This window comes from Vicugna pacos, chromosome 32 (assembly GCF_048564905.1).
Source record: "Vicugna pacos chromosome 32, VicPac4, whole genome shotgun sequence".
In the NCBI taxonomy this organism is placed as follows: Eukaryota; Metazoa; Chordata; class Mammalia; order Artiodactyla; family Camelidae; genus Vicugna; species Vicugna pacos.
In genome coordinates, this window is record NC_133018.1 from 19,546,625 (window position 1) to 19,574,597 (window position 27,973).

General features: G+C 59.8%; 1 protein-coding gene across 1 annotated transcript; it reads left to right on the forward strand.

Moving 5' to 3' along the window:
- The first annotated feature begins 1,392 nt into the window (after positions 1-1,392).
- Positions 1,393-27,450, forward strand: HIP1R (huntingtin interacting protein 1 related). The gene is made up of 32 exons (XM_072953574.1): positions 1,393-1,613; positions 14,145-14,208; positions 14,601-14,743; positions 14,911-14,967; positions 16,018-16,098; positions 16,505-16,581; positions 16,859-16,920; positions 18,828-18,968; positions 19,663-19,720; positions 19,849-19,924; positions 20,103-20,243; positions 20,368-20,429; positions 20,608-20,680; positions 20,758-20,941; positions 21,024-21,112; positions 21,202-21,318; positions 21,425-21,526; positions 21,772-21,966; positions 22,343-22,490; positions 22,625-22,711; positions 23,064-23,171; positions 23,340-23,476; positions 23,703-23,813; positions 24,044-24,102; positions 24,361-24,391; positions 24,472-24,534; positions 24,889-24,989; positions 25,118-25,223; positions 25,333-25,456; positions 25,533-25,594; positions 25,780-25,995; positions 26,273-27,450. Exons 1-32 carry the CDS (start codon positions 1,521-1,523, stop codon positions 26,318-26,320), a joined length of 3,216 nt encoding a protein of 1,071 aa, XP_072809675.1. The 5' UTR covers positions 1,393-1,520; the 3' UTR covers positions 26,321-27,450.
- Positions 27,451-27,973: the final 523 nt, after the last annotated feature.

Below are 27,973 nucleotides of genomic sequence, written 5' to 3' on the forward strand. Positions count from 1 at the left end.
GGGAGTGGGTGTAGCTCAGTGGTAGGACGCATGCTTAGCACGCACAAGGTCTTGGGTTCAATCCTTAGTACCCCCATTAAAATAAGATGTAATTTTATTTTTTAAAAAAGAAAGGAGTGGTAGTTGGTTGCTGATATTAAGTCACTGTGGCAGACACTCTAGAGCCAGGGGGGTTGCCTGGTTTACAAGAAGACACAATTAAGTGTGAAGTTCACAGGATAAGTGTTTTTGTTGGCTGCGGAAAAAGTCTGAGAAACAGCTGGTCTGGAACCTAAGGCCCTTTATTGTGGTCTTTATTCCACCACAGCTGTTGACTAGGGCGCTGAGGGTTAAAAATGAAATAATACATGTACAGGGTCTGGCCCCAGGCCTAGTATATAATCAGCATTCAGTAAGTATTAGCTATTGTTATTCTATTGTAGTTCTGGTAAAAAAAAGGCTTTCAGTGATTGGAATTAGATAAAGCGAGGTTAATTCCTCTCTTAGATGAGTGAGAGGAGAGCCTTGCCAAAGATGTCTTTCAAGTTCCCAGTGTCAATTCTGGGACTAGGCAGTGAGGAACCAGCGAGGTTACAGAAAGAGTTGGGGGGACAACCTTCAGGGTTATGCAGGCATCATCCTCCCTCTTCAAGGGGAGTCCTGAGCACGTGTATTGGGTGATTTCACACCTGTATTCTGAGAGGAAAGCTGATGACAGCAGAAAGAAAATAACCATTTAAGAGCATACATTTGGGAGAACTGTGATTTTTTAACTTCAGTCTTGTGATGGATAATTTAAAAGGCAAACCAATAATAATGTTTTTTAAAGTCTCACACCACCTCCTGTGGCATCTCTGCCATGCACTTTGATGGCCCAGCTCTGTGTTTTGTTCAGATCGGTCTGCCCGCCGTCCCAGCCCTCACTCTCCTCTTCCTAATACTGTTCCTCAGCTTTGGCAAGGTGTCCGCATGCGGAGCCTGCGGTCTCTGAAAACTCACCCCACAGCCCAGCTGACAGCTGCAGTCACGTTAGACACACAAAGGGTGGACAGCTCAACTGTATGCATTTGCCACATAAACTAACATAGGACTTTTAAAAAGGAAAGAAAAAATGTCTAGTTGTGCTTCCATTGGCCAGATTCATTGAGGCCCAAGTTTTCTCCAATTACCCGGATCCTGGCCTGGGGTGGACAGGACTTAGTGAGTCCGGGTGGAGGATGTGGTGGGGAAGGGGCTGGTCGGCGCCCCAGCTCGCGAGGACGGAGGAGGGACGGGTTTTTCGCTCCCACGCCAAGGGCGTGGAGGGGCTGGGGGCCTGGACGCCGCCTGGCCGGGGGCGGGGTCGGGGGTGGCGGGCGCCCCCCGCGGCAGGGGCGGGGCTCGGGGCGGGGCGGCCGGCGGCTCCTCCCCCGGGGGGGCGGAGGGCGGCGCGGCGCGGAGCTGCGGACGGCCTGGCGGTGCCTAGGCTCGGGCGGGCGGTCTTACGCGCTCAGTCGCGCGGAGCCGGGCCCGGGAGCGCAGGAGGCGGCGGCGGCGGCAGGATGAACAGCATCAAGAACGTGCCGGCGCGGGTGCTGAGCCGCAGGCCGGGCCACAGCCTGGAGGCCGAGCGCGAGCAGTTCGACAAGACCCAGGCGAGCGGCGGGGCCGCGGGCGGGAGGGCGGGCGGCGCCCTTTCCCCTTCCCCTCGCAAGCGTCCCTCGGGGCCCGGCCTGCGCCCGCCTCCGGAGCGCCCGCGGCTCGGGCCGCTCCCCGGCCACCTCGCTCCGCCGGCCGCCTCTCGGTCACGGCCACCTGGCTCCCCGGCCTCCGCCGCCCGAGCCGCCCCGCGCGCAGGTGAACCGGAAGCGCGCGCCGGGCCCGGGGTGGCGGGGGACCCAGGTGGCCGGGGACTGAGATGCTGCCGGCGACCGAGGTGTACAAGGTCTGAGCTGCGGACGGGGACCGAGGTGGCCGGGAGCTGAGGTGGCGGGAGGGGGCCGAGACACGGCGGTGGGCCAGGTGGGTCAAGGTGCGTCCAGGGCCTCGGTGCCCTGGTCCGTCCGGCCCAGCCCGACTGGATTTCTCTGCCCGGGGAGTGCCGCCCCTCCCGGACCCCTGCCACCTTCTTCCATGCCTTAAAAAAAAAAAAAAAAAGCCCCCTCCTCGGGGAAGCAATGCATTTCCTTAAAGGAAACTCCTTGTTTCCTTTTCTCCTGAGCTGTTTTCAGGGCCGCACGGTATCTTATTATCTGTTGGGCGAAAAGTTTCACGTATGTAGCCAGACTTGTTTGCCCGAGCGCTGGCCCACATATAAACAGGTTCACACCCCCTTATTAAATGCCGGCGCCTGACAGACAGAAACTTCCTGGGGCTCCCTTCCCGCACGTCCCACGCGCCTGCATCTCTTCCAGGGGGTGGCCTATCCTGGGAAGGTTATTTTAAAAATGAAACAATGACGGGAGTGTGTATCTGCCCATGTGCTCCTGCTGAGACCACGCTGCTGAGGGTGTTGCTCTTTTTCTGGTTTTCTGTTCCTTTTTATTTTACAAACACTGAGGTGTTCTTACGCCTGGGGGAGGGGGAGAGCATAGGTGTTTATTTGCCAAAAATAAGTCAGCCAAGACTGAAACAGCAGAAAACTTTTGCTTCAGAAGTAAAGGAAGCCCGAAGGACCCCTCTCACCCCTGTGTGAAGCGGGATGGTGACGTTTGTGTCTGCCACTAGCAAGAGGTTCCTTCCTACGTCTCCCTGCGGGGAGCAGTGACTTTTTTCTGCGGTTTCTTTTAGATCAAGTTAGCACATGCAGCTTACAACTTTCATTTTGAAGTAAGGAAAAAAAAATGCAGGGGAAACATCTAACCTTTGTGCTTGAGACTAACAAGGAAAATGATCATGAAACCTTGGCTCTGAAATCCTAGTGCTGAACTAACCTCGCTGCAAATTATTAATTTATCCTTGTGATCGTCATCTGGCCCACGGTATATTTTCAGCCCGGAAAGCCCATCAGAAAAACAAATGTGGCATTTAAAGTCATTAATATGTAATTAATTGTGCCAGGAACTTGTGGAAGGATGGGGAGAAAATTTTAATTGGCAGAGAGAACCTGGGTGTTGTCAGAGCTTGATTCATTCACTGATTTTTAGTTTTTCCCCGTACTTTTGAGGAGGTATAAAGAGGTCTGATTGCTACATAGAGGAGATGAAATTTAAAGTTTATTGATCTTATCCTTAAATTGTTATAAATCAAGGGCAACCTTCCTAAAGCTCAAAGGGAAAGAATCTCTTCCTGTTACTGGACCACACACATTTGGTGGTTGGTTTGATAAACAAGAGCGTGTTTTGTTTTTTTCTGGTTGGGTTTTTCTCGCGGCCCAAGAGGGTGACTTATAATGAATAATTTGTAATAGGTGAATCTCAGAGGCTTTACCCATTCTGGGGCTCTTTTTTCTGCAAAAATGGAGTTTGAGTTCATTGTCTGGGTTTGCTTGTCTTCAGAGTGACTTATTGAGAGATGTAGGAATAAGGTTTTGTGCACGATTAATATTTAATTAGATCACTCCCAGAAATATCTAGTGAGCTGTCAGCCAGTCCCCATTGGTGGAAAGGATGCAGACAGCTGAGATTGCTGCTTTCAGACCTCCTTCTGGACGGAAAGTAACACATCCACCCGCGGACGCACCTTCCCTTCAGGATGCAACCCCTGTGTCTTCATGTTAACCACAGCACCCTGGGTAGCAGAGGGGCACTTGGGCTTCCTTAGAATTTAAGTCCCCGCCATCCTGCCGGCCTCACTTTTCCTCCTGGGTCAGGAGGAGGAAAAATGTCTCCGTAGTAGCTTTCTTGGCAGGTCACACCCTCTTTTGCAGAAAGGTCCTTTCCCCGCCCTGGTCAGGAGTGTGAAGGGAGGGCAGTGTGCTTCCTTCGAGTGGTGGTACTTGTGATTGTTGCATGATTTGAGTGTGTGTGTGAAATCCCAGAGGTGGCGCCCAGAAAGCTGGTCTGTTCCTTCCTATGACTACAGTCCCTTTGGTGGTAAAACCCCTTTTCAAAATGGAAGTGACAACATTGTATTGGGTTTTTGCTGTGGTGCTATTCTGAATGCAGAATACTGTGGAACATGGTATACCCGTATTCTGAACCTGAAAATTGCCTGTCTTGTTAAAAAGTGGCGTGGTATTGTGGAAGGCACTGGTAGGCAGGTGTACCTGACTGCTAGCCTGTGTCCCGGGGCAAGTTACTTAACTCCTGAATCTGTTTCCTCGTCTTGTGAAAATAGAGGTAATTCCATGTACTCCTTAGGGCTGTCTTAAGGTGTAGATACAGAGAGGCAGGGCTCAAGTATGGCCCCTCAAAGGTGTCCGTGTCCTAATTCCGGGAACCTGTGAGTGTTTTACAGTCCCTGATAGGAAAATGCTCATCAGCTGACCTTAACGTAGGCTCTTAGCCTGGGTTGTCCCCGTGGGCCCAGTGTAGTCACAGGGCATTTAAAAGTAGAAGAGGGAGGCAGGAGAGGAGGTCGGAGTGATGAGAGGCGAGGTGAGGACTCCCCCAGCCATCGCAGGCTTTGGAGAGGGAGGAACTCGGGCGTCCTTCTAGAAGCTGAAAAAGGCAAGTAGAGCCTCTAGAAAGGAGCGCAGCCCTGCTGGCACCTTGACTTTAGCCCCATGAGACCCATGCTGACTGCTGACCTCCAGTCCTGTCAGGTGCTAAATTTGTGTTGTTTTCGACCACTGAGTTTGTGGCGATTTGTTATAGCAGCAATAAGCAATGAAGGCATCCAGAATGCAGAAACGTGTAGTCTAGTGCTGTGCACATGGTCAGCTGGCCACCTTTCTCCCTTCCCCACCCCCTCAAAAAACAGCTTTAAAATTTGAGAACGATTTCCAACCTTCTACTGGAGAGGAAATCAATCTCTGAGGCTTATTGTGAGTGAAGACGCAGCAGATAGAAGTCCTGGAAATGCTAAACTCCAAGCTTGCTTTTTCCTTATCTGTGAGCCCCTTTGCTGCTCTGGGACTCAGTTTCCCCTGCAGGAGAAGGAAAGCTTCTCAGGACGAGAGGGGCCGCACTGCTCAGTGAGCCAGGCCCGGGGGTGGTGGTGGGGTTTTATAGGCGTTGGGGTAAAGCTACCCAGGTGTTAGGGGTTTTCTGGTAGGAACGGAGCTGGGGAGGGGGAGCAGCAGGTGGAAAACAGTTCATAGGTCCAATTTTCCGGGTCAGTGAGTGACGTGTCCCCTCAGCAGCCTTTGTAGGATCGAAATCTTGTAAAGATTAACATTTATTGACACTCGGGGCTTCTCAGCCTGGCTCGCATGAGAACAGTGCTATCAAGTAGAAACTGAATGGGAGCCACATGTGTATTATTTTTAGATTACTGAGCCACGCTGACATAAACAGGCAGGTGAAATTCATTTTAATCATATATTTTATTTAGCCCTGTGTATCCAAACTACAACCATTCCAACTCGTAATCACTATAAAAATTATGAATGGGATATTTTACAATCTTTTGCTCCTATCAAGTCTTCATAAATCCATTAAAAAATTTTTTTTTTGTTTTGCTTTTTTGGGGAGGGGGAGGAGGTAATTAGGTTTATTTATTTTAAAGGAGGTACTGGGGATGGAACCCGGGACCTTGTGCGTGCTAAACGTGCTCTACCACTGACTGAGCTATACCCCCGTCAATAAATCTATTCTGTGTTTGACACTCACAGCTGGGCTCATGTTTGGGATGCTCAGTAGCCACACATGGCCAGCAGCTACTGGATTGACTGGCACGGGTTGAGAAGCATCTGGGGAGCTTATAAACACGCCAGCGTCTAAATGCTGGTGATTTGGTGTGAACTGGCCTGAATTGAAGCCCTGGACATGTGGATCTTTTTTTTTTTAAAGTTTCCCAGCCAGGAACTCTTTAGAATCTCATTATTAAAGCCACAGGGCCCAGACGGGTTTGGGAACTTAACTCGAGCTTCTGGTTTGAAGGCTGTTCCCAAATAGGCAGTGGTCTTTCAGACTCCCATCCTTGGCACACGCTGTTCCTCTGCCCTGACTCTCCTTCCCACCCGTGCTGTCACCCTACCTCTGCTGGGCAGGCAGGCGGACTCCCTGTCTGTCTTCATTATTCCTTGCAGACACTGTGGCGTTACCACACTCAAGTCACTAACCCTTTGGGGCCTCATTTAAATGTTTTTTTTAAAAAAGTCCCCTCACCCCTGAGTTTGGGAGGAAATTAAACCCTGTAGTGGAAGGCAGAACACCCCCAGCTCCGCCCACCCGGTTGCCTGGGGCACGTGCAGGCTGGCTGAGGGGCTGGAGAACAGGGGCCGGCCAAGGCTTTCTGAAAAGGAGAAGAGAAAGAAGCAGGCTGACAACCCACCTAGGACGGGCGCCGCACATCAGCACCTGCTGCTTCCTCTCCCGCCCCCAGAGCAGGGCCAGCTGGGGTGGGTCACGGGTGGTGAGCTGTGCCCTCGCCCCTCATTGTGCTGCTGTTTCACGCCCCTGAGACACCATCCACCTGGTTCTGCTGACTGGTGATGCTCAGGGCAGCTGACTTCCTGGCTCCTGGGGAGTCCTGCCAGAATCCCCCTGGGCTCCCCAGGTATCTTTTGACCTCTTGGTCCAGGGCGGGGTTGGGGCTGCTCCTCCTTCCCCTCCCCCTTCCCATCTTTGATGCATGTTTGTCCCACGACACGTTCATGAGGACATTTACTGTGTGTCTGTTGGCTTGTTTCCGGTGCTCTGGGGCGTACTATGCAAAGATAATAAAGATCATTCTCCTGGACAAGAGGTTTCGTTTCAGCGAAGGAGTGGGGGAGGTGGGAGATGGACAGGTGCGCTGTGGCAGGGCAGTTAAGGGGAAGACTGTGCCTCAGTCTCCCCATCTGCAAAATGGAGATAATAGCAGTGCTCGAGACACGGAGCGGCTGTGCGGTTTGCAGGACGACACCGTGCCCGATGCAGAGTAAATGCTGCACTGAGTAGCTGTGCACGGAAAAGCAGGCTGGACTGAAAGGAGAAATGATGCCCTCTTGGGTTCTGTTCCTGTGTCCCTCATTCAGCCTCTGTAAATGAGGAGGGCGGGGCTGGGTTGTTGGGAAGAGAAGCGGATCCCTGCCAGGGCTGGGCCGAGGTGGGAAGGTGGGGCACAGCTGTTCCTGGAAGAGAGATCCTGCTGTGCTCATGTTCCAGACCCCGCCCCCCCTCTTCTGGACAGCAGGCCCCTGATTCCAGGCGACACTATCCTCTGGAAGGTACTCCCAGGGGAAGCCCAAAGTAGGTGCCTTGGCAGAAACGCCCGCATTCCTGATCTGGCCCCCAGGCCGGCAGGCCTGCCCGTTTGTGAATGAAACCCGCCTGGGCGCTGCAGTCCAGCAGCTCAAAGTGGAAACTCTGGAGTCGAGTCTAGGCCTGCTTGGCTGGGAGACAGGGAAACCCAGCCGGCTAACCTGAGACTCCGGCCTGAAGGGCCTGTGCCAGCCGGGCTGCACTGTCAGCGATACCCTCCCCCTGCTCCACCTGATTCCACGGTGGACTCAAATATCACCTTGTTTGCAAAGCCATCAACTGCCCGCCTCCTGCCCGCACCTTACTGGGCTTCCCTAGTTCTCGCGATGTTACTCACACTGTATCCGTCTCCCCAAACACTGCGCTGACCCTGCGGGAGTGGATGGACGTGAGGGTGGCCGTGTGTTTAGATCCAGGGTCACGGAGGAGAGGTTGCATTGCCTCCTGCTCTGAGCCCCTAAGCACTTTCCCCTGTACCCCAAGATCCTCAGACAGGGGCAGTGTTGGCCCCTCTTTTGTCCGAGCACCCAGGAGTGCCCAGCCCAGGGGCCGCCCTCGGTGTGTGTGCTGAGCCAGCCGGGGGAGGCCGGTGGTCTTCCTTTGATGCCACTGCTCGGTGAGGCCTGAAAGGCAGTGGCACCCACTGCAGGGAGAGACCGGGCCCTTGGAGAAAAGTTTAGTAGTGGCGGGGCTGTTTTCCATCTTGCTAAAATAAACAGTCTTCAAACTGCCGTAGGTTCTCCTGCCAGGGAATGACTCAGCCCCCTGGCTTATGGGACAGACAGGTCTGTGGAGACATGTCACCAGGGCCCAGGGAGGGAAGCTGCCCGTCCATCCTGGAGGTGGGACTCGGGGCCACGTCCTCCTCTACTCCTCCTCTTCCTCCTCACTTGTCACCTGCAGAGCCCTGGGGAGAGGTGGTAGTGGCCCCTGTGAACTTCATCCTGGTGAGTGGGAGGCTCCTGCCCGTGGCTCATGCCCTCCTCCAAGCACTGCCCTCCCTCCAGTTTCGTAAACGGTGAAATGATTGAGAGGCCTGGCTTGAGAGAGCAGGGACAGGGGACATGAATGAAGGGGAAAGACAGTCGAATTGGCAGGAACAGCCTTGCTCCACTGACCTCCCGTGAGCTGAAGTGACTGAGCCCCAGACCTCCGGCCCTGAGCTCCCTGCTGCTTTGCACGTGACCACATTCAGCCGCTGCCTCAGCTGCAGAAATCCTGTGTTTGCTTTCATCAATGGCCTTTGAGGTGGCAAAAGCGTTTGAATGGGATCTCTCTGTCCTTCAGACAACTCTGAAAACACTGAAGCAGGCTGACCCACCTCTCTGCCTTTCCCTGTGCCCCCGCTCTTTGAAGGATGTTTTTGTCCCTGCCAAGTGCCACTGTTAAGCGTCATGATAACAGTACAAGGAGGATTAAGTCTGATTCATTTCAGGGTTGATTTTAAAAATAGAAACTGTTTTATAGTTGCCTTTACTGTTTAATTCCAGTGATTAAATTATTAGCTGGAGAAAGAGACACTCACTGCCTTGAATTTAGCCAGTACTTATATTTGAAAGAGCTTTTGTTCATTCAAGTGTTCGCTCTTTCACTCATCCAGTAAAGATATATTGACCACCAGGCACGGGTCTCAGGACTGGAGGTGCGACAGGGAGCAAGACCAACAGGATTTCTCATGCCAAGTGCATCTGTTCAGGGGTCGGAGGTAGAAACTATAAAAGGTCAGCAGATGAGTTGGTTTCAGATAACAAATGTCCTGGGTGAACGTGAGCAGGAGGGTGCTGTCCGTGTGGAGGGAGGGGCTGCTTTAGTTAAGGTGTTTAGGGGAGACCCCTCAGGAGGGGCGTTTTATCTCCGAGCAAGGTGACCCCAGAAGCACAGCCAGGCCTGGAGGTGGGACCTGGTGGGACCTGGCTTGCCCTGTTTGAGGGACAGAAGGAAGACACATGTGGCTCGAACAAAGCAAGGTTTTGTTTGATGGTTTTTTTATTCCTGCTTCCCAGGCGGGAAAGGGGAAGTTTCTAAAGTGAAGTCTGGTGAGTCTGGGTGGACAGATGCGGAGTCCATGGGCTGAAACTGGGCGAGAAGATATGTATTTGTTTCTATTTGTGTGGGCTGCCAGTGCGTGGGTTTCTGGGGAAGGGGTCTCCCCGAGTCCGTATCCTTTGCTGTGCAGAGCTCCCCACAGCCTGGAGGGTTTGGAGCTCACAGGGAACGGCCAGGGCTGCCGCCTCCATGGTCACTCAGCTCTGACCCCTTGCCGAGGGCTGTGGGTTTCCAGAACGGTGTTCCAGTGTTGGTACGCGTTGGGCTGAGGGGCTGTGGCCCCATGAGTGGCTCATGCTCCTCCTCCATCCTCAGTGACTGTCCCCCGACATTGTCCCCCGACTGCTTGGCTCTTCCTGAAATTTGTGGGGCCCCTTTGCCTGGCGTGAAGCCCCACAAGCAATGGGGCAGGAACAGCGTCGCTGCTGCCGCTGACCCGAGCGTCCCGGCCTGGTTTCCTGGCTTCGCTGATGGTGTCTGTACCCCAAGGTTTCTGTCTCAAGTCCATACCAGGTGACAAGCCTCGCCTGCCCCAGCCTGGCTGCCTCATGTGTCCTCCCTGCTGAACAGCGCCAAGGTGCTTTCCTGAGTATCCGTGCAGTCACCGGTCTAGGGACAAACAATGCCATTGGTGGCTCTGTCTGGCTAGGTCCTGGGATTGTCTCTTCAGGCTTGACTTCCGGCGCTTCTACTGGCACCAGACTGGATTTTTATTAGACGAACAAGAATGAGTTTATTCCTGGAAGCAGGGACAGGTGTGTCCTGAGGCTCTGGCTCCCATGGATCCGGTGGGGCCCTCGTAAGAGGCGTTTCCGGACATCCCCACCCTGGTTGCAGGACAGAAGCCACTGAGCGAAAGGCTGGGGCTTGGAGTCAGAAGCCCTTCCTCACCAGCAGGAGTAGGGGAGGCCTGGAGGAGCCCCGTGAACTGCCTGGTGCCGCCTGGTTGCTGTTACCATCCATGGTTTGAACAACTCCCAGATCCGAGATCTGCATCCTGACTTGGAGTGGGCCTAGGTCCTCCCTGAGTGGTAGCAGGCCCTCTGGAGCGGGTCCCTGCGGTGGGACAGGGAAGGACGTCTGTGTTGGCTCATGGCCCCCTTGGCCCAACCCCTCCTCCAGTGAGACAGGCGGCCTGGGACCCAGTGGTGCCTGAAGCACCCCGTCTGAGTCCTGCCCAGCCACCTTGGGAGCTGCTCTGCCAGGTTCATGGGGGCTTGGGTGTGGGTCGTCTGTGTGGGGACAGTGCTTAGAACAGTGCATGGCAGGGTGTCAGTGCCCAACAGCATTTAATCATTGACCTTTGAGCAAGTGATTTACCTCCTTGCTTGGATTTTCCTGCCACCAGCGTTACTTAGATTAAATGAGGTGCTCAGCACCGTGCCTGGCACACGGTTTTTTTGTTCAGTTACTGAGACAGTCTGCTGGCCTCGCGGCATGAAATGCGCCTCCTGCGGGCTTCTCAGTGCTGGCGAGTCTGGCTGTGTGTCCGGAGCCTGCTGGAGCCTTCCCAGCCCGCGGCGTGGTCCCCACCCTGCCCTGCGGAGGGTCAGGCCCCACGCCGGGAGTCCGGGCGCTGGGTGGAACAAGGTGCAGACTCTCGGAGGGTTCCCGGCGAGGCGCCTCCCCGGGGCCTGAGCTCGGATTTTTCTAGCCCAGAAGGAGCAGCAGCTGTCGGAAGCTGTTTTAATCACCGCCCTCACAGTCCACCCGCCCTCTGCTGTCCTTGCCGACCCTCCAGCTCCCTCCCCCAGAGTCTCTCTGGGCATATCTCGGGGTCTCACAGACCCACCGTTACTGCCCTTGTCGCGCTTTGCTGCCCCTGTTCAGAAGTGGGGAGAGCTGCTCCCAGCCCCGACCCCGGCGCCGACCTCTCAGAGTCAGATAGCGTCCCAGTAAACAAAGCCCCAGACGGTCGCCCAGGGCCCTCTCTCCGTCTCTGGCTTTTCCATCTCGACCCCGGGGCCCTCGTCAGTCCAGTCCGCTGGAAGCTTGCCTCGCCCAGAAGCCCCCTCCCCCGCCCTCGATCCCGCCCGCCCGTCGGATGGATTGTGCTTGCTGTTGTCAGAGCTGCCCCGTGGCTGTACCAGGGCGGGTGGGGGCCATTTTCAGTCTGGCAGGCCGGAGAGAGCCCCCATGATGCCCCTCTGACTCCCCCTTATCCTTCAGTTTTCCCACAGTCACCCATTGGGCCGGCGTGAGGATGCCATGCTGTGTAGACAGACAGAACCAAGTGCTGCTGGCAGTCAGAGCTGCCTCTGCTGTAAACCCAGAAGCTAAGCTGTGTCAGAATCACCCAGGGCAGACGCCAGGGCTGCAGAGAAGAACCCCAGTGCTCTCCCCACCTCTGTGGCCCACTCAGGACGGTCAGGGGAGGCGACAGGCGTCCCTGGGGCCTGCCGTCGCCTCCTGGGACGAGGCTTGGCTGCGGCGCCCGGGAGGGAAAGCGGGCCTGTGCAGCGTCCACAGACCCCCTCTGTGTGAGCACTGTGCCTCCTTGTGAGGCTTCCCGGCCCACACATCTGCCGCCTGCACACAACAGGGCCGTGTTCCTGCCGGGAGGGACCCTGTTCTTGCAGCCAGTGGGGGGAGGGGTGGGGGGAGGCCTGGTGCCCAGGCAGCGGTGCCGTGTGCCTGAGTCACCACGTCTCACTGGGTTCCCGGAGCCTACCTCTCTGCTTTTGAGAACCTCCCATGTGCCCGGCCCCGTAGCACAGGGGCAGAGCCTCTTCCCTCCTGGCGTTGACGTGGGCTGGGGCTGGGGGGGGTGACAGACAGGAAGACACCGTTGTCGTCGTCGGGGGTGCTGAGCACAAGGAGGAGCATCAGTCAGGGAGGTTTAAATAGGGTGGCCAGGAGGGTGATAGGCTAGCAGAGACCCCAGAGGGGAGGGGCAGGTGCTCTCTCTGGAGGTCTGGTGCGCAGCCGGAAGAGGGCGCTCGGTTTACATTTGGACCAATGATGAAGTGAAAGCTTGTGTGCCTAGGGGCCTGCGGGGAAGACTGGGGGGCGGGAATGCTTAACCCTGGGCCCCAGCGCTTCCCTCCCTCCCTTCAGGGTGTGTCCCTGCTCCCGTTCCCAGCTGTGTGCAGGCCCTAGGGGAGGGCAGGGAGGGCAGGGAGGGCTGCTCTCCAGGAGGGAGACGTGAGCACACCCTTCCTGGCGTCTGCCCTGGGACTGCAGTTTGCATCTTTGCGTTCCCAGCCTCCTGGGCAGCCTGCTTTGCATGTGTGGCTTCGGCTCTGCTCTATTCTTGCCTGGGACCTTCTGGACCAGGTGGCAGTTGTCAAAAGAGCCAGCTCAGGTGTCAGGGGGGCTGGCGGATGGGGTTACACACCCCCGGAGACAGGCGCTCCCTGCTTATGAGCTGTTGCTGCTTGCTGCTGGGAGCCACGGCCCTCACCCCCTCTCCCTTGCACTGCGGCATCCGCTGTACTGGAGGGAGGTGCCTGGGGGCTGTATAGCAGGGTCGTTAGGGACACGGAGCGTGGAGTCAGCCAGACCTTTTGCCTTTATGAGCTGTACAGACAAGATACCTGAACTCCCTGAGCCTCAGTTTCCTCATCAGGAAAGTGGGCTCGTGATGAGTTGCCAAGGTTGTTACTGGGAGCCTGCACCCTGTGCCGGGAGCTGCTGGTTGTTGATCATCATCCTCATCGCCACTACCATGGGCAGAGTTCTGCCGGGTGGGGCGGGGGCCCAGCTTCTCTCAGTGATGCTTGTTGAATGAAGACGGGCGTGTGGCCTCAGGGAGGCCATGCTGGCAGAGGGTCGGCAAACACAGAACAGATGGGTGCGGGGAACCTTCCGCATCTGGCTCGCTGAGGCTTCGAGAGTAAGAGAAGCCAGAGCCTGTCTGCGTTTCTCTCAGGTCCCTGGTACAGCGAGGCCAGGCTGGGAGAGCGGCCTTGATGCCAGGACAGTGGCCCCCGGGGCCTGGTGTGCACCCTGCAGCCCCGCGCCAGGAATGGCCACAATGGTCGCTGTGTGTGAAAGGAGGTCAGCCCCGAGCTGGAGTGGGAGGGAGGGGCCCGGCCCCGCCCCCAGCCCCATCGGCTCCTAGGTCTGCGGGGCGGAGCAGAAAGCCCCGCCGGCTCCCAGGGGGTTGCTTTTCTTACGGAGAAAGCGCTCAGCCTTGCAGAGCAGGCCCCCTGTCAGTTCACAGTAGACTGTGGATGAGCGAAGTGGCCTCCGTGCCCGGCAGGGATAGTTACTGTTGTCCCCGAGCCAGAGGTGGAGAGCACAGTGGCTTCTGGGGTAAAAAGGAAAAGCCCCCGCTGGCCCACGGGCTCCCTCTCCGCCCTGTCCCCTCCTGCCCCACCGCTGCTGGGCGGGCTGTTGACAAGCCTGCACAGGGCCGGGCTGCAGGGTGAGCGCACAGCACCCTGAACCCTTGCCCTGCGCAGCCAGCTCCCCGGACGGCCTGGGCGAAGGGCAGTGTGGGCCCTGGTGCCGGAGCTGGGGGAGACTTGGGGGCACCGGCCGGCCTGGGGGTCTGCATTGGTCGGGGACCCTGTCCTGTCCCTCCCGCTAACGGCACCAGCAGCTCTTCTCAGTCCACAAGCACCGAGGCCCTTAGCTCAGGGTGGGGCGGGGTAGGTGGACATGTAGTGGCTGTGAGGGCCTTGTCTCTCTGGGCTGTGCCCCACGGCAAAGTGGGGGTGATGTGTGTCTCTTGGGGGAGTCCACAGCCTGTGAGGGCTCGGGTCATGGCAGCCGCCCCTTTGCACCTGCCATTAACCTGCAGGAAGAGCCAGTCCTGTCTGTGTCAGCCTTTCCCCCTTTGGTGGGGTCTCTCCCAGGAAGGCTGCCGGCTGGGTTTCTGACCTCTGCCTCCTCTGTTCCTCCCAGGCCATCAGCATCAGCAAAGCCATCAACACCCAGGAGGCCCCCGTGAAGGAGAAGCATGCCCGGCGTATCCTCCTGCCCCCGTCCGTCTGGGCCCCAGGAGCAGGGGGAGTGGGTGGAGGACGTGGGGAAAATGAATGTGGGGAGCAGTGGGCACCGCAGGTGGCCTGATGAGGTGTGTCTCCTGTGGCCTTGGGCCAGCCTTACTCACCTCCTTCCAGACTCCAAGTCCCATCTCGGGAAGGCCACCTATTGTCTTAGGCTCTTAGACCACCTAAATCCGTGGCGGTAACCTTGGCCTTTCTCTTACTTGGCCAAGAACCATGGCTCTTGGCGAACTGGGGCCCTCCTTCCCTGTCCACCTCTGCAGTCAGTCACTTGTCCAGCTGTACCTGCTGAGCACCCCGGCCCTCCCCCCACTTGAGTCTCTGCTGCCTGCACTTGGCCTTGACCTGGTAGGCATCATTCTGGGCACCCACCATGAGAAGGGGGCCTTCACCTTCTGGTCCTATGCCATCGGTCTGCCACTTCCCAGCAGCTCCATCCTCAGCTGGAAGTTCTGCCACGTCCTCCACAAGGTCCTCCGAGATGGGCACCCCAATGTGAGTAGCTGCTGCCCACTGCTCTCCAAAGGGGCAGGTCTCCTGTTGCAATGACTCCATGCCTCCTGGGCCCAGGCCCTGCGCGCTCGGCGTCGCAGCTAGTGCAGGCACAGGCGTGTTGGGGCCGGGACCCTTCATCCTTGCCCGCCATCTCCCCCTCCGTGCAGGTGCTGCATGACTGCCAGCGGTATCGGAGCAACATCCGGGAGATTGGAGACCTGTGGGTAGGTGCGGGGAGCCGGTGCGGGGAGCGGGCACGTGGCCCGAGCGCCTCGCAGGTGGCACTGCCCAGAAAGTCCTGCTTGGAGTTTGGGCCCCCAGCACATGGGCTGAGGGAGTGGAGCACCTGGGATGGGTGTCCTCTGCCTTTCTCTCAGCAAGTTAGAGATGTTATGTGGGGCCACGGCTCGGGGAGGTGAGCATCAGTAAAAGAAATTACAGCCTGGCTTTTAGCGCCTGGCACCAGAAGTTCCGAACGTGTCACTAGTGGGCCCTCTGGCTCCAGAAATGACTCGCCCCTTGGCTGCTGTGAGTTGGGGAGTGTGGCAGTACTCTGCTCTGTCCGGCTGAGGGAGGGGTGCAGACTCCCAGCCCCCCAGACCGGCTGCCTTTGAGTCTCAGGGTTAGAAACCTGCGTTTTCTGCAAGGTCCCCAGAAGATTCTCATTCACAGAGCCGCGGGGCTCGTGTGCTAGATCCACTCCGAGACCGTCAGGAATTAGGCTACCCCTTGGGTGGAGGGGAGTGCCTCTGGCCTTTTTTGTCCCCTGGGAGCATTGCTGGGGCCTGTCAGCCAGGCGGGGTCAGGTGGCTTCTGGGAACTGACCGGCCTGTGGAGAGGAGGCCCCTTGAAGGATGGAAAACGGCATCCTTGGTGCCATTTGCAGACGCAGGGCCAGCTGGCGTGGCCGCAGGGGACGTGGTGTTTGGAGGTGACAGAGGAGGCAGCTGGGAGGATGTGTACACGCGCCCGTTGGAACGTGCCTCCCCGGCCACCACCAGCATTTTAATCAAGTATCCCAACTCAGAGCTGGCCTCTTGCCCCGGACAAAGAGCTCTCTTGTCACAAGAGTTTCTTTGGCAAGAATGATAAGAAGAGAGAGTGATAGGCAGAGAGGGGGTTGGCCGCCTCTGGCGGGTCATGCAGTGTTTGTTGAGTGAATAAGTGACAGTGTGGGTGGGTGAGGGAATGATACCCGCCTCGCGTCTCAGGCTCAGCTTCCTTGCTTGCCCTGTGGGATTCCCGAGTCCTTACCCGGGGCCCTGTCTCCGCAGGGGCATTTGCATGACCGATACGGACAGCTGGTGAATGTTTACACCAAACTCTTGCTGACCAAGATCTCCTTCCACCTTAAGGTAGTTTCCTCAGAGAGTCGTGGGGCTGCAGGGACCAGGGCTCTTCCCTCCGTGATGTCCTAGGACATAGAGGGAGGGTGGGCTCTGTCCTGACCCAACCTGACCCCGGAGGAGACTCAGGACAGGCCGGTGGGAAAGTCAAGGCCTTGACACGTTCCCGCGGGCTTGGAGGTGGTCTCAGCCCTGCCCTTGGCTCGGGGCGGCCTCTGGCTCCGGCTGGACACCCTGTCCCCTCTCCCCTGGTCTCTGCAGTTGCTGCAGCCCCTTCTCAGCTGGCACCCGGGGCAGATGGCGGCTCCACAGGCGAGGGGGCTCCTCCGCCCCCTTTCCCTCCCTCAAAAGCTAGAATTGGTTCCGGGCCAGGGCCGAGAGGGGCCACGGTTGAGTGGGGGTGTCCTCTCCACAGCACCCCCAGTTTCCTGCGGGCCTGGAGGTGACAGACGAGGTGTTGGAGAAGGCCGCTGGGACTGACGTCAACAACATGTGAGTCCTCCCCTGAGTTCCCCTGTCTCTTCCTACAGTGGCCCTCACCCAGCTTCCCTGGGGGCTGTGCTCGGTCTGGGGCTGAAGGTCATGTTCAGGAGATGAGGCCAAAGCTAAGGATTGGGGTGTGCCTGGAACTGGGCATTTTTGGCTGATGGACTGTTGTATCTGCAAAGACGTGTTGATGAACTTGCTCCCTCTCTGACCTGGGGCGTCTTGTGGGGGCACGCCCCACACCCCTGTGGCTTAGCCCTCCTCTGCCCACCCCCCTCTGTAGCTTCCAGCTCACCGTGGAGATGTTTGATTACATGGACTGCGAGCTGAAGCTCTCTGAATCAGGTGAGTAGCTGAGGATGTGATCTGGGGTCTGATTGTGAGTCCTTAGGGCCCGGGATTGGGACAAGAGGGACATAGACCTGCCACCCCTAGTGGCCAGCCTGACTTACCACTCTTAAATGCACCTGCCCCCTGAGGTCCACGCCCCTGCCAAGAGCAGGTCTTGAGGCCTCCAGGTGCCCTCAAAGCTGGGGGAGAGAGGCCTTTACTGCCCCTGCAGGACGCCAGGCCCCAGCTGGGTTTGCCCAGGGCACGGTCTTGGCCATTTCTTACACTGAATAAACCCACTCCCTTGGCCTCAAGGCAGGGAGGATGGGGAAGGGGGCACCAGAAGCCTCCTTTCCAGGTTCGCAACCCGAGTTCCCACCGACCTTGGCGTCTGCAGATCCTGCCCCGTGACAGTTGGTTTGGGCCATCTGGCCCATTCTCTGCTGTAAAAAGGACTCTGAGTCACGTCGGATTTCCCAGCCCAGGAACCCAGCAGCCGCTGGACAGGAAGTGTCAGGGGGCTCGCCCTCCCCAGGCTGCAGAGGTGATTGTTCTAAGTGGCAGCTTCATAACAACTTGTGGGTGACTCAGCGCTCCCCGCAGTGGGGTGAGAAGCTAATGCCTTTTTAAGGGGAAACCGGGGGTTAGAAAGAGGTGGGCCTGGGCACCTCCTGGCGTTCCGGTGTCTAGACTCCTGAGGCCGGGCAAGTCTGGGGGCATCTGAACCTCTCACGCCCAGGAGGGCCAGCCGAGGACCTGACCCGGGGAGTGGAGGGCAGCTGCCCTGCAGAACTGCGCCTCTCCCAGTGGGGAGGGGAGGAAGCCCAAGGCGGGCGCCCCCACCCCGCTTGCTGGCTCCTCCCTAAGAAACGGCGCAGGGGCCGGAGGGCGTTCCCCCAACAGCCAAACCTGGGAAATGTCCTGAGCGCCCCTCAGTGGAGAAATGGCTACGTTGTGTTGAAAGCCCAAATAGTGTTTTACGTGTGTTTTACGTTTCTACAAGGAAAGTGTACTTGACATGACATGTCATTAGGAATTTAGTTTTAAGCAGGTGAGGGGCAGCATGTAGTGCCTTGCTCCTCGTCCCTTCCCTCCTGGCGTCTCGTGTTGCTGGAGGTGGGCGGATGGTCCCACCCCGGGCAGAGCAAGAGCAGGGCCCTGGCTTGGCGCCTGCCCATCCAGAACCTGTCCCGTGTGGGCCGCCCTGGGGGCCTCCTCATGGTCATTTCTCTCCCTGCCCCAGAGAGGAGGCCGGCTGGGGCAGCAGAATGTCTGTCCCTTTCCCTTCTGCTTGGTCCATTGGATGAAAGGCTGATTCTCAGGGGCAGGGAAGACTGACCCCTGGGTGCAGGTGAGGTTTTGAGGTCACCTGGGGTTTGCAGAGCCGTGTCCTGAGCTGTGAGCCTGTTTCCACGCCTGCAGGATGAGGCCTTGGGGCTGCATGGCCTCAGGCCTCCTTACCTCCCAAAGGTTCAGAGTGAGCTGGAGGCCCGTGGGTACAGGCCCCACGAAGTCACCCTGTCCCTCCAGCTCCTAGTCCTGGGCTCCCCCCCGGAGGCTCTCGGGACACCCCCACCGAGCTGAGCTAGATTCTACTTGCTGCCCCCTTGCTGTCACCCTAGTTGGTGGGAGCGCTGGGCCTGAGTTCTAGGCAGCTTCAGTGCACAGAGTCTGTCCTAGCCTAGGAGAGCCCGTCGGTGTCCGCAGGCCTGAGGTAGAGCTCCGCTGCCTGGCCAGGAGCTGTAACGTCCGTTCCCCGGGCCATCACCCCATCTTCGCATCCCAGGGTTGCTGTGACAGTGCCGTGAGATGCCACTGTCCTCACCACGGCCATCATTACAGTTCTGGCCAGGGTGGGCTCTGCACCTGCACCTCCCTGGCTCCCCAGCTCAGGCTGCTCCTCCTGTCCCTCTTTATTGCAGTTTTCCGGCAGCTCAACACAGCCATCGCGGTGTCCCAGATGTCCTCAGGCCAGTGCCGCCTGGCCCCCCTCATCCAGGTCATCCAGGACTGCAGCCACCTCTACCACTACACGGTCAAGCTCATGTTCAAGCTGCACTCCTGTGAGTACCCCCCAGACCCCCTGCCTCGGGCCCTGAGGGTCAGCCGAAGCCCCAGAGGGCTGTGTTGATAGACACACAGGAATGAAACCAAGATATCTTTATTTATTAATTAAATATAGCAGTAATAAACTCCATTATCCATTAACATAAAAACATTCTTCTTATGAAAAATCACTGTTTTCCAAAACAGAGATACAGTAAGAGTCGCATAGTCTCACGTGTTTGCTGTTCTCTTTAACGTCTGGCCTAGGAGGAGGCAGTGTTCGGACAGGCACGGGCACGTGGCGTCTCCTTTGTGTTGAGGAAGGGTCTGGGCCCAGCAGACCCTCGGAAAGGGCTCGTCCCAGACTTGCTTCGAGACCCACTGGCCCGGGGTGTGTGAGCTCTTCCACTGTCAGCCCCAGGCACACGAGTGTGGGTGCACCTTGAAGGTGCGGCAGAGTCGGTCATGAGTGAGCTGTGCGAGCTGTGGTCACGGTTCCTTCTCTCGCTCAGCAGAGAGCTGACCCCCAACAGGGGTCTCCTCTGGCCCTCCCGATGGTGGGCGGGACCTGGCCAGGTGGCAGGTGACCTCTCTAATCTATGGTGGTTTCTGGAACCTGGAGGAACGGGGAAGGGAAAGAGAGGCAGTGGATCTGAAGTCTTCTTAGCCACAGAGCAGTGAGACCTTACAGTTAAACCTTACTGCCCCCAGGTCTCCCTGCGGACACTCTGCAAGGTCACAGGGACCGGTTCCATGAGCAGTTCCACAGGTACCAGCCTTGGTGGGGCTGAGGATAGCAGGGAAGAGGCGCTGTGGCTCTCAGCCATGTGCGCTGGGGACGCCCGCTGGGGCCTGGCTCCTCTGACCCGCGTCCCTCCCCTCCCACCTTCCCGGCAGTCTCAGAAACTTCTTCCGCAGAGCCTCTGACATGCTCTACTTCAAGCGACTCATTCAGATCCCCCGGCTGCCCGAGGTACTGGCGCCCTCCAGAGGCCGCTGCTGCGCTGCAGCCCTGGTGCCTGCCCTGGGCTGTGTGCGCTTGGAGGACCCTGGGCAGCTGGCGGTGCCCCACGTGGGCTGTGGGGTTGGCAGAGGGAGGGCTCCCTGGCAGGGTGGGGCTGCTGAGCACCTTCCACCCACTGCCCCCGCAGGGACCTCCCAACTTCCTGCGGGCATCGGCGCTGGCGGAGCACATCAAGCCGGTGGTGGTGATCCCAGAGGAGGCCCCAGAGGACGAGGAGCCTGAGAACCTCATTGAGATTAGCACGGGTCCCCCAGCTGGGGAGCCAGCGGTGAGCTGCCCCTTGCTGAGGAGGGGTGCTGGGGGGGTCACGGTCACTGGGCTGTCTCCCTCTCTCTCCTGGCCAGGAGGACCGGGGGAGTTGGGGCAGAGGTCACCGTGCTTTGCTGTGGCAGGTGGTGGCCGACCTCTTCGAGCAGACGTTTGGACCCCCCAATGGCTCCATGAAGGATGACAGGTGAGAGGGCCTGGGGGACTGAAATAGCCTCCACGAGAACTAGAGGTGCCCAAATCCCAAGGGGCCACTGATGAGACCAGTTGCTGTGCCTGGGTCTCCTGACTGTCCTGGTTGACAGAACTTGAACGCCAGGACTCTGTGGGCCTGGGAAAAGGGTTTTCCTGACCTCTGTCCCCAGGGACCTTCAGATTGAGACCTTGAAGAGGGAGGTGGACTCGCTTCGCGCGGAACTGGACAAGATCAAGCTGGAGGTGAGGGGCGCGGCCGAGGGGGGCTGGACCCTGCGGCTGCCCCGCCCGCGGGACCCACGCTCCTCCTGCCTCCCCAGGCCCAGCGGTACATCTCACAGCTGAAGGGCCAGGTGAACACGCTGGAGGCCGAGCTGGAGGAGCAGCGGAAGCAGAAGCAGAAGGCCCTAGTGGACAACGAGCAGCTCCGCCACGAGCTGTCCCAGCTGCGGGCCGCCCAGCTGGAGGGCGAGCGCAACCAGGGCCTGCGCGAGGAGGCCGAGAGTGCGAGCGGGGCCGAGCGGGGCCGGTGGGGGGTGGGCTGGGGGCCGCGGGGTGGGCTTCACGGCCTTCCCCTCCTGCACAGAGAGGGCCAGCGCCACGGAGGCGCGCTACAGCAAGCTGAAGGAGAAGCACAGCGAGCTCATCAACACGCACGCGGAGCTGCTCCGGAAGGTGGGCCGGGCGGGGGCAGAGCCTGCGGGAGGAGGGGAGCCCCCGGCGCCTGCAGAGCCCAAGTCCGAGCCTGGCCCCCACCTGTGCAGAACGCAGACACGGCCAAGCAGCTGACAGTGACGCAGCAGAGCCAGGAGGAGGTGGCGCGGGTGAAGGAGCAGCTGGCCTTCCAGGTGGAGCAGGTGAAGCGGGAGTCGGAGATGAAGGTGCGTCCAGTGAGCACAGGCCCTGCCTGGTGGGTTCCTCCCCCCACCCCGCAGCGTCCCCTCCAGCTCCACAGTCCCTGTGATGTGCTGTCCTGTCCCGTCCCAGCTGGAGGAGCAGAGTGACCAGCTGGAGAAACTGAAGAGGGAGCTGGAGGCCAAGGCTGGAGAGCTGGTGTGCGCGCAGGAGGCCCTGAGCCGCACGGAGCAGGTGTGGTGGCCGCTGGGTAGGGTGGCCTCCTGGGATCGGGTGGGACAGGAGTTAGGGTTGGCTCAGAGGGGCCCTCGGTGCTCTTGGGGTGGGGCTCTGACCCAGTACCTGGGAGGATGCGTGAGAAACAGGACTTGGTCCTTGGCCCACGGTCTAATGGGGCCGCAGGAACTGTCTGTTGATTAGGTGGGGAGGAGGGCAGGCGCGGCCTCTGGAAGCCTCGCTCACACACCAGGTTTTCACAGAGCGGGTCAGAGCTGAGCTTGAGGCTGGATGCGCTGAGTGCAGAGAAGGATGAGCTGAGCAGTGCCGTGCGGCAGCGGGAGGAGGACCTGCTGGCGGCCCAGAGCCTGGTTCGGGAGAAGGAGGAGGCGCTGAGCCAGGAGCAGCAGCGTAGCTCCCGGGAGAGGGGCGAGCTGCAGGGGCGGCTAGCGGACAAGGTAGCTGCCCCGCCCCGCCCCGCCCCTCGCCTCGCTGCTCTCGCTCTCATATTTCCCCCTCTCCTCCGCCCTTTCCATTCCCCCTCCCACCCCCTCATCCCCCTCATCCCCCCCCAATCCCCCATCCCCACCCCATCCCCATGCCTCCTTCCCCCACCCACCCTGTGTAACAGCTGAATCGGGACAGAATTCCTTTTCATTCCTGAGCTGTCCGCCTTACTCCTGAGCCTAAAGCACTGGAGGTGGAGCAGGGCCTCTTTTCAGAACCTCCTCCCCCCCAGCAAGGGTCTCTGCTTGGGACCTGGCTGGTTGCCAGCCCATGGGGCTGACCCTGGAGGGCAGCGGGGTCTAAGCCTCCTCTCCCCTCTCCCGGCAGGAGTCTCAGGAGCAGCGGCTGCAGCAAAGGCTCCTGGATGAGCAGTTCGCCGTGCTCCGGAGCACAGCCGCTGAGGCCGAGGGCATCCTGCGGGACGCGGTGGGCAAGCTGGACGATCCCCTGCACCTGCGCTGCACCAGCTCCCCGGGTAGGGCCGCCCCCAGTGCAGGTGCAGGCGCTCGCGCTGTGGTCCTCTCTTCCCTCCCACCCTGAGAGGCGGGCAGAGGATGATGGGGCCTCAGGCCGGGCTCCACCCCTCACTGCTTCTCCCTGTGCTTGCAGACTACCTGGTGAGCAGGGCCCAGGCGGCCTTGGATGCAGTGAGTGCCCTGGAGAAGGGCCACGCCCAGTACCTGACCTCCAGGGCAGGTGAGTACAGCGGGGACAGGAGTGGGCAGGGCAGAGGCCGCCAGCTGCGGTGCTGGGTCCACCGGGCCTTCGCTGCCTCCTGCTTCTGGGGAGGTTTCCCATAATCAGGAAGCTGAGCAGGTACTCCCCTCCCCTACCTCTACCTGGGAGCCCAGCTCCACCAAGGAACCCAGCCCTGTGGGCCTGGGGTCACAGACCTGAGTGTGGTTCCCATTCTGCTTTCTGGCTGCGTGATCCCCTCCCCCTCCACCCCCCTAAGCTGGGGTATTGGTGCCTGTCTCTGGCTTGCTGGGCAGGGAGCTGGATGAGCTGTGCAGCGGCAGTGCTAAGGTTCACCACTTTCCTTGCATAGACGCCTCTGCCCTGGTGGCAGCGCTGACTCAGTTCACCCACCTGGCTGCGGACACCATTGTCCACGGCAGCGCCACCTCCCACCTGGCCCCCACTGACCCTGCTGACCGTAAGTGAGCCCTGACTTTATATCTCAGTGGTCCTCCTGGGCGACCCCGGCAAGAGGGGGCTGTGGACAGGTCCTGGTGTCAGACGGGGTTGGGGCCTGCATGTGGGGTCTTCCAGGGTTCCTGGAGCCAGCTCCCTTCACGGCTCTCTCCCCGCCCTCTCCCTGCAGGCCTGATCGACACCTGCAGGGAGTGTGGGGCCAGGGCGCTGGAGTTCATGGGGCAGCTGCAGGATCAGCAGGCTCTGCTGCAGGCCCGGCCTGGCCTGGTGCGGGGTCCCCTGCAGGGCATCCTTCAGCTGGGGCAGGTGAGGTGTGCAGCCGTGACTGCGAGCACAGGCCAGGGGACCTGGGTGGGGCTTACATCCCCAACTTTTCTTCACCTCCTTCCAGTTTGGGCTGTACAGGTGCCATGTGCAGAGCCTGCAGCTGCAGGACACAGGACACGGCTGCCCCAGCCTCTCTCCCAGGCTCTGTGGGGTGGCGAGGGGTCAAATCCACCCTGTCTAACCCCTGGATACCTTCGTCGCCCAGGAGCTGAAGCCCAAGAGCCTGGATGTGCGTCAGGAGGAGCTTGGGGCTATGGTGGACAAGGAGATGGCGGCCACGTCTGCGGCCATCGAAGATGCCGTGCGGAGGATCGAGGTGAGGATCCGGTGCAGGGGTGCCTCCACTTCGTGCAGGAGCCCTGGGGGCTGCGCTGGGCTGAGTGCTGGCTGCACCCACCTCTGCACTCGGCCTCCGTGTGAGGGACAGACGGCCCCTGTAGGTCAGACCTGGGGTGCCGGCGGGGGGGCCTGGCTTTCCCTCCCTGGGCCATTGCCTCCCACGCTGCCCTCCTCCCAGCCTGCTCAGAGCTCTGTTGTTGGGTGTAGGACATGATGAACCAGGCCCGCCATGCCAGCTCCGGGGTGAAGCTGGAGGTGAACGAGAGGTGAGCCCCACTTCTGCCCCCCAGGGTGGGGCGGGTCCCAGCAGCCTTCCCAGATCGGGAAGGGGGGTTCTGCCCTGACTGTTCAGCTCTAGAAAGAAGGGCTGGGAACCAGCAGAGCACACCCGCCCCGTGGGCCCACCTGTGGAGTGCCCAGTGCTTTTCCCACGAGAGGCAGGACCAGACTCCCTACGCTCCTCAGGCTTCTGGGGCCACACTGCAGATCCTTCTCTTTTCCTCACCCCTCCCTCCTCTCCCCAGGATCCTCAACTCCTGCACAGACCTGATGAAGGTGAGTGGCCGGCTGGGACCCCAGGGCGGGCTCTGTACCTGGCAGGGCCGCCTGAGTGACATGTGTCTTGGTCTCGGCAGGCCATCCGGCTGTTGGTGACAACGTCCACCAGCCTGCAGAAGGAAATTGTGGAGAGCGGCAGGGTGAGCTAGGCTGCCCGCTGGTCTGACAGCACCTCCCTCGCCGGGCCAAGTGGGCCCCTCCCTGGTGGGCGGCCCACACCCCTGGGGCCACAGATTCCTGCAAGGGGCAGGACCCCAGATCACCTGTGGCTTAAGCCTGGCCATGGGGCTCTTTCGGGCACGAGACACCTGAAGTGTGCAGTGATGGCAGACCTTTCCCACACATGCAGCGTGCCTGGGAATCATAGCTTCGCCCCTGACGTGGCCTGGGCGTGCGCCCTTGTGCTTGGGGTGAGGGGAGAAGGGCTCAGTGGGGCATCTGTTGCCACTTGTGATGTCCTTCATTGGTCCGCCCTGCTCTCCTGTCGCCACTAGGGGGCAGCCACGCAGCAGGAATTTTATGCCAAGAACTCCAGGTGGACGGAAGGCCTCATCTCTGCCTCCAAGGCCGTGGGCTGGGGAGCCACACAGCTGGTGTATGTCGCCCCAGGTTGGGGTGGGGCACCGCAGGGTGTGTGGTGCTCAGGGTCTGGGGAGCGAGCGTGGGGGTGGCCCGGTTGTCCATGAGGCTGGAGACCCAGGCCCTGCCTGGCTCTGCCCCCAGGGAGTCAGCTGACAAGGTGGTGCTTCACACGGGCAAGTATGAAGAACTCATCGTCTGCTCCCACGAGATCGCGGCCAGCACAGCCCAGCTGGTGGCGGCCTCCAAGGTGAGGCCCCATGCTCAGCCTCTCACCTCGGGTTCCTCCGCTCTGGGCAGGGAGACGAGGGGATGGGGGTGAGCCCAGCGGGCCCCTGACCCACCCGCGCTCTCCGCAGGTGAAGGCAAATAAGCACAGCCCCCACCTGAGTCGCCTGCAGGAGTGTTCGCGCGCCGTCAACGAGATGGCCGCCAACGTGGTGGCCTCTACCAAGTCGGGCCAGGAGCAGATCGAGGACAGAGGCGAGTGCTGGGGTCCTGGTGTAGCAGCCGGGGTGGGGGCTGGCACCCGGACACTTACCCTTCCCTCTGGTCACAGACACCATGGACTTCTCCGGCCTCTCCCTCATCAAGCTGAAGAAGCAGGAAATGGAGACCCAGGTAGGCGCCCACACCCAGCAGCCCAGCTTCCTCCATGCCGGCCTCCCCTGTCCCTCCCCCTTGCTCCCCTGTCCCTCCTGCATCCTCCCCTGTCCCCTCCTCCTGTCCCTCTCCTATGGCTGAGCTCCAAGAAGACTCCCTGGGCCACGGCCGTGGGGTCCATTGACCGGCATTGCGGGCTGCAGGTGCGGGTCCTGGAGCTGGAGAAGACCCTGGAGGTGGAGCGTGTGCGGCTGGGGGAGCTGCGGAAGCAGCACTACATGCTGGCCGGGACCGTGGGGGCGCCCGGCGAGGAGGACCCCGGCCGGCCTAGCCCTGCCCCCCGCAGTGGGACCTCCAAGAAGCCGCCCTTGGCCCAGAAGCCCAGTGTGGCTCCCAGGCAGGACCACCAGGACCACCAGGTGCCAGGCATCAGTGCTGGGGGGTGCAGGGGCGGGTGGCAGGGCAGGGGCCCTGGGGGTGCTGTCCTGGCCTCTGCTTGCCAGTGTGAGGGGCATAGGGCCTTGGAGGTCAGAAACATGCTGCCCTGGCAAAAGGGGGAGCACAGCACATGCCAGGGGCTTGCTGAAGAGAGGGGAGGCAGAGGCCAAGGAAAGGTGGGGTGCATGGGGGCCTGGCCTGGATATGTCATGCACCCCCGGCTGTGGCCACTGAGCCCCGCACCTTTGACTCCTGCAGCTCGACAAAAAGGATGGCATCTGCTCGGCTCAACTCGTGAACTACTAGGCACCCCCGAGGGGTCCAGCGGGGAGGCTGATGGGCAGGCCCGGGCCCACGTGGCAGAGGAACCTCTGAGAGGCCCAGTCCCCATGCCAGGTGCCCGAGCCCCCCGCCCCACAGTCCGCATCAGTGTCCCCAAGGCTCCCAGCCCTTGCTGAGCCTGAGGGCTCAGGACTGACCAGGGCCAAGAGGACCAGTTCTCCTGGACGGAAGCAGCCAGGACCCAGCAGGCCTGAGCCACAGCTCTTCAGGAAATACACGGAACAGTCTTAATATTCTAAGTTAGATCTGTTGTGAGTTCGTATTCAACACACTGGGAAGTAGGGCCACTGGAGGGGCTGTCTGGAAAAGCCCCCCACCTCTTCGGACTCGGGTCTGAGGTTAGAGATGACTAGAAAGAACACGGTCTGTGCTGACTGCTGGGGAGATGGGTACATCACCTGTTTATGGCCTTCTTGGGGCACTGATTCCATGGAGACGGGACCTGGTGGGGCCACAAACAAAGTGGGATGCTCTGGGTGGACTGGGGGTAGCACCCCTCTCTCCCCAGGCCTTGCTCTAGGGCATCAGTGATGTGAGTGCTGGGGGACGCAACCCTCGGCCAGGCAGAGGCAGGCCACGTGAGGCTGCCTGGCAGGGCGGACCCCGCGGCTGAGTGCCCACACCCGCTGGGCACAGGTGCTGCCACATTGTGGTCTCTGTTCCCGCTGGACTGACTGCAGTGACTCACCCGCTTCCTGTTTTTCATTCCCCTGATCTGGGTGCCCCTGCCCTGGAAGCTCCATTCTGGCCACCTCCCATGCCCACCTTCTCCCCCCTCTGCCTGCCCACTCCCTGGGTGATTCCCAGCTCTCCTGAAGGCTCACCCAGGAAAAGGCCAGGAGCTAGGAGCGGCGGCCCGCTCCGTGGAGCACAGGTACCTCATGCTGCACGGGAGGGGGCTGCCGTGGGGGAGGGCTCGGCCTGGCCCCGCCCCAGACGGAGGAGTGGGAGGAACTGCTCTCCCCGAGCCCGCGCCTCCCGGGGAGGGGGACAGGGTCTGGAGATGAGCACAAGGAGCCAGCTCTGTTTGCTTTCTGTTGAGTGTTTCCTTGTGTTGAACTGTCATATGGGCAATAAAATGCACTTGGACTGTTGTCACCGTCACCCCACGGTGAGGGGCTGCGCTGGGGCTGTTCACTTCTCAGAGGCCAGGACGCTGGGCAGGCAGCGGGCCGCGCTGGGGCCTCAGGGCCGCTTCTGGTTGCTTCCCTGGGAGGGTTGTGACTGGGACACCTGTGTGGTGAGTCACTTCTGTGGGGCTGTGGGGCTTTTCTCCACAGCCTCCATTCCCAGCCGGAGGCCCCCCCCAAACCCAGTTCGTGAGCCCCCTCCCCAGCGCTGTTGGAAGCCACACCTCTTTCAGGAAGGGAGGGGTGACGGCTGAGACTGCTTCCTCACGCACAAACCTGAGCTTGGTGGTGACTGACTCCTGGCTGGACTTGACCGTCATGGCCACATACAGCTTTTTATATGAGATAACTTAACAGGTGTCCAGGCTCCTGGGAGCATGGCTGGCTGTGCCCGCACCCACCTTCCCCAGGAGACCCCAGGGGTGGACCCCGGTGCTCTGCCTTGGCGGGCTGCCCTCAGTAACTGCACCCCTCCCCCCAGGTCACC